Source organism: Bidens hawaiensis, unplaced genomic scaffold, assembly GCF_021521415.1.
Source record: "Bidens hawaiensis isolate Kalapana, Puna unplaced genomic scaffold, B.hawaiensis_p1.1 tig00001179_1, whole genome shotgun sequence".
Taxonomy (NCBI): Eukaryota; Viridiplantae; Streptophyta; class Magnoliopsida; order Asterales; family Asteraceae; genus Bidens; species Bidens hawaiensis.
In genome coordinates this window covers 386051-391697 of record NW_027491068.1, presented here as the reverse complement: position 1 = coordinate 391697, position 5647 = coordinate 386051, and the positions used below count along the sequence as shown (strand labels likewise).

The window sequence follows — 5647 nt, the reverse complement described above, 5'->3', positions numbered from 1 at the left end:
CTGACTGTCTCACTTTAAATTATAACACATTTATTTGATATTTAACTATTTCATGAGGTAGAATGGAAGCAAGGATAAACAAGAATAATCTAAAGTCTGAAATTTGATTGCAGTTGTTATGAAATTGACTGCATCAACGGACGTGTATAATACTCAAATCAAAGATTCACACGTTATTAAATAGAAATCGAAAGAAAAAACAAAACATGGGAAATCGTCAATAGTATTAGATTGTGGCTCCAGATGTTGAGTTTAGGCTCGAGACCTGGAACAAACCGCCTATACTAGTTTGTTACATGATCTGACTCGTTGAGATGTTCTACTGATTACTTATGGTTCTGTAATATCATTCACTGCCCAAATATGCTACTTTCTAGTCTGTTTAACTCTGATTAATTGATCCAAGTATGAATCCACTGACTTTCGAGCTCCGTATCACCATAACCGTAACCGACCCTACCCATCTTATCTTCATTTCATTTACTGTTTATTGGCCAACAAATGTTGGTGTGCATTTATAATAAAGAGTAATTGCCAGCCTTTCCATTTCCATATGGATGACATGACATGGAAAAAAAGATGAAAATAACCTTAAAGAGAATGGTAACACTTAAAATTTACATTTATGTCCAACCCATAACTATTACACTTTCTGTCTCAATAATATCATTGTTCAATGTGAATTCATAGATCAACCATTATTTAGTTGCTTCCCACCTACCAAAACCTCACACTTTGCAAACTTAACTTCACACCAATTCATATCCCCATGGCAGCTACTTTCATCTTCTTCATCATCTTAACTCTAGCTTCCTCCATCGTCACCGCCACCCCGCCAACGGACCTAGTCCAGTCATCATGTCTCCATGCCACCTTTCCTAAAGTATGCATCCACATCCTCTCCCTTTACAAAGGACCAGCCACCACCCCACGTGAACTCGCACAAGCCACGATCAAAGTCAGCATTACTCGAGCCACCAAAGCGTCCGAATATCTATCCGGTTTGCAAAAAGAAGCCGACCGAAGGGAGAAAGGAGCCTTAAAGGATTGTGCTAGCCAGATAGCCGACTCGGTGGACGATCTTAGAAAGACATTGGGTGAGCTTAAGGAGCTCAAAAGAGGCACGTTCAAGTGGCAAATGAGCAATGCCAAGACATGGGTCAGTGCAGCATTGACTAATGAAGATACATGTCTAGATGGGTTCAAAGAGCTCGAAGGATGTGTTCGGTCCGATATTAAACGGAAGGTCACAAATGTTGCTAAGGTTACTAGTAATGCACTCTATCTCATCAACCGTCTTGATCACCCCTAACCATGTTATGATGTTTGTTACACATGTTTTATTATCATTTATATATATGTTTTCTTGCTTGTTAGGCAAGTAATTATCTTTCTAGATCTTGTTATATAATAAAGTAATGTATTTATTTATATCTTATAAAGATCAGATCGTTTATTAATTAAGTATGATAACAAAATTGATCATAAAGCTAGCTAGTACAATAATTTTTTATTGGAAAGGTGCAAATAATACTGAAGAGTTGTGACCTCCAAACCCAAATGAATTAGACAGGGCCACCTTGATATCAAGTCTTTTTTTCTTTTGTCCCACCAACACATTCATGTCCTGTTTGAGATATAAATCTTAGGTTAGCGGACAACGATACAACTAGCGGCAGTAAGACGGGATTCGAAATAACGGACCGAAGACAGGTTAGGTTGACACATTAACACTGTATTGTCCATTTTAGCATATTAGGTTAATAAAAATATAAATATTTGAATAACAGGAATTAATGGGTTGTATATATTAAATGTATACTTTTAGTTTGGTCCTTTTATAACTCGTTTGTCAAATTTGAGTAACTTGACGTAAAACACAACCAAATCCGCTCATTCTTGAATGCAAAAATCGATAGGAAGTCATGTGTACCACATCTTTGTCCGGGTGATCAAGATTAAGGTTCGGATGTATCCAACCAGTCCGTATGGCCTACGTAACATACCAAAACTAAATTCAAAACAAATGGTTAAACAAAACAAAAAACTGCAACTTGCATTACTTGTATTGTTGCAATAGCTTCCACAGCACCAGCGGCTCCCATAAGGTGACCAATCATTGATTTTGTAGAGTTCACTCGTAACTACATCAAATTTTATATTAATACAAGTAATTAAGTTCCATAAAAAGAGTAAAGTAATAATTTAATAAGTCACCTCTTGGTTCTGGCCAAAGCAATGCGTTATAGCTTGATATTCCTTAATGTCTCCTGCTTGGGTTGATGTAGCATGTGCGTTTACATAGTTCACATCTTCCCTCGCCACACCCGACTGAGATAACGCCTTCTCAATGCATAATATAGCACCAGCACCTAGTAATACATACATACAACTCGATGGTTTAGTTACACGCGCTCATACATCATACATAAGGGTGGTTTGATCTACCTTCAGGATGAGGCATTGTCATATGATAAGCATCAGAACTAATGCTTCCACCCAACACTTCTGCATAAATATTAGCATCTCTTTTCTGTCCACCGGTTTGATATATATATTGGATTCAAAATGGAAACATGATTAACAAATGATCATCCTTTTGTTTTATATATAAGTCACATTATCAGTAAACTGTCCAACTTCATAACATACTTTAGCATGCTCAAGTTCTTCCAACATCAAAACTCCGGCTCCTTCTCCCATGACAAATCCGTCGCGATCCTATTCAATATGACCCGTAAAATAATGAACAAAAAGAAGTTGGATTATAAAGGAAAGATATACCGAATCCCATGGGCGTGAAGCTTTGCCAGGATCATCATTCCTCTCACTTAAAGCTTTGCATGCTACAAAACCTCCAACTCCTGCACAAGTTTTTATCTTTATGATCAAGATGAAGGGAATTTTTTAAGGAAAGTTACCAAAATAGCCGAGTTTTGACCATTACTGGATTTGACAAAATGGTCCTTGACCTTTAAATTTAACCAAATAACATTTGACTTTTTTTTTGCTCTTAATTAATAAGAAAACAACTTGGTCATTCATAGAATACCATAGGTTAGCCATGGTTGCACGGAGGAGCAGATTAAACTCAAGCTCCAATTTGTATATACCATTTCTCTTACAAATAATGTTTTAATATTATTATCTTTTTTTTTTTACAAATTATGCTTTTCATTGAATATTTTACAAATAAAATTTGTATACTAATTATTTTTATTTTACAATAATAATTTTATATTAACTTTTTTATTCATAAAACATTGTTTCTATATTAACTATTTCTGTTTTACAAATAGTTATAAGTTCTTTAAAACAATTTTTGTTTTTTAGTTGTTTTTATTGTGTCCCCCAAAGCATAGTATGGATTTCTTGCTCTAGGCATGGATTATCAAAGATATAAATAAGCCAAATATTCAAGATGGAGAAAATCATGCACGGTAAAACAATTAAAGCAATTATTTCCCATACAATACAATATGCTTGCCATATATTGCAATTAATTGTATTTACTTAATTCTCGCCTTTAATTTAGCTCATGTATTGTATTTATATCCTTTGTCAATAACTCAATATTGAATCAAATGTGCTTTTCAATTATATCTATTCTCTTTATATGGATCTACTGCTCCAAAATCATGAAATATGTTGTTCAAGATTAAAACTTACTGCTACAAAGCACAAATGCTAAGTTGTAACGTTTCTCCATAATTTGAAACATTCGAGACTGTATAGTCGATATTCACAATCAACTTGGCAACTCATGTGTTTTTTCAATTTATAAGAGAAATAAGATGATACCTATCGGCAAAATGGATGACTCCGAGCCGCCACAAAGCATTATGTCCTGCAAAATTGTCAACACTATAAAACAATGGTGACACACCATAGAATAACATGAACACAACACTTACAACATCACCGTCGATGATGTGATTTGCAGCATTCAATATACAGAAGTTACTTGTAGCACACGCGGTCGATATAGAATAAGTTGGCCCATTCCAGCCCTGAATCATGTTACATATGTAAACAGTTAAAAGATGTGTTTTTTTCCGAACAACAATTAAAAGACGTGTTGAATGTCTTTTATTGCTTATCATAGATGAACTTGATCTTACAAGATCAATGGCTAGCAATGATGAACCCATGTTAGTACTTGCAAATGGTACACAGAAAGGAGATATCTTCCTGTATGAAATCCTCAGGGCTTCAATTGAATCACTCACAACCTAAAACGCAAACATTTAAATTAAGAAACCAAACCGAAGAATAATAATGACAAAGCTAATCAACTAATGATAATGATATAACGTAAATAACTATCATAATATTCAAACAAAGCATAGAATAATGACTAACAAACTTAAAGATAAATGATAATTAAAATTAGCTAACCTTCATACCGCCCATACCAGAACCAACTAAAACTCCACATCTAGTTTTATCAATCTTCTCCATACCACCTTCTGTTAAACCGCCATCCACCACCGCTTTCTTGCCTGCAACAAGCATGTAGAGCATAAACTTATCAAGCCGCTTCGAGACCTTTGGCGCGATCCATCCATCGGTTGAGAATCTTTTGATTTCTCCAGCTATTCTCTATGAGTTAAAACTTTATTATATATATATGACCATCTTTATTTAAACCATATTCATGAGAGATCAAGACATGATATGTGACATACAGTTGGGTAGGTTGAACAATCAAATGACTCAATCTCACTAATGCCACTAACTCCTTCAAGCAGATTATTGTAATATTCATCCGGATCCTGACCAACTGAAGTTACCAAGCCCATTCCTGTTACAACCACTCGTCTTCTTGTTGGATGGTTCGCTTTCAATGTCGACTCCATTGATGCTACAAACCATTTCTTCACAAAGTTCAGTTCAAAAACCAAATGTCTCACTTAAAACTATAGTCATGTATAAAAAATTAAAAAGATATCTATTACCACAATGGGGTGGATGGAAACAAAGAATGTGGCGCCTGTGGTGAAAGGAAACACTTGTGCTTGGAGAAACATGTACTTTAGAAACAAGACGACGGTAGTCAATTAACGAAACAACGAGTGTAGCAGAAGCGGAAGCCATCGTCTTCATTGGCGGTCACTACGGTAATAATATGTTTGTTGAAAAACAAAGAGAAGATGAAGGTTAAGTTATCAAATACGTACGTGAGTCTGTTTACATAAGATACGGCTAAGGGGTCTCTACATGAAGGTAACGTGACTTCACTCAACCAGACACAACATTGATCATTCCTGAAATTATTACTTCGATATAGCATATATCACAAAATTTTCTGACACTATAATTATAAGTAATGTTTGTGTAACCGGGTTGGGAGTAGGGGTGTGAATTTTTAACAAGACACAAAAATATGACACGAACCTAACACAAATTACGGGTTTGGATTTGGCATAGGCAGGCTTAGGTTGGTTTCGATTCAAACCTGAGTACCCGTTCGCTAAACGGATCGGGAAACCCAACATGTCACATGTTAACCCGTTTGACCTTTTTTTTTATAATTTTTATGTAATAAATTTGTAGAGACGAGAAATCATAAAGAATTGTAATTGAAATTTTAGTTTGCATATAGTGTTTTTATTTATTGTAATTGAATATTCAAACTTTAGTTTAT

General features: G+C 35.0%; 1 protein-coding gene and 1 pseudogene across 1 annotated transcript; one reads left to right on the top strand and one right to left on the bottom strand.

The window, feature by feature from the left end:
• The first annotated feature begins 584 nt into the window (after positions 1-584).
• LOC143563101 (pectinesterase inhibitor 3 pseudogene) lies at positions 585-1327 on the top strand (annotated as a pseudogene).
• A 38-nt stretch (positions 1328-1365) lies between these two features.
• LOC143563112 (3-oxoacyl-[acyl-carrier-protein] synthase II, chloroplastic-like) lies at positions 1366-5281 on the bottom strand. Its single transcript, XM_077050733.1, has 10 exons — positions 4959-5281; positions 4689-4864; positions 4399-4602; positions 4122-4232; positions 3915-4010; positions 3802-3847; positions 2785-2864; positions 2653-2721; positions 2449-2533; positions 1366-2372 (listed from the first exon to the last, which is right to left on the bottom strand). Exons 1-10 carry the CDS (start codon positions 5104-5106, stop codon positions 2206-2208), a joined length of 1182 nt encoding a protein of 393 aa, XP_076906848.1. The 5' UTR covers positions 5107-5281; the 3' UTR covers positions 1366-2205.
• Positions 5282-5647: the final 366 nt, after the last annotated feature.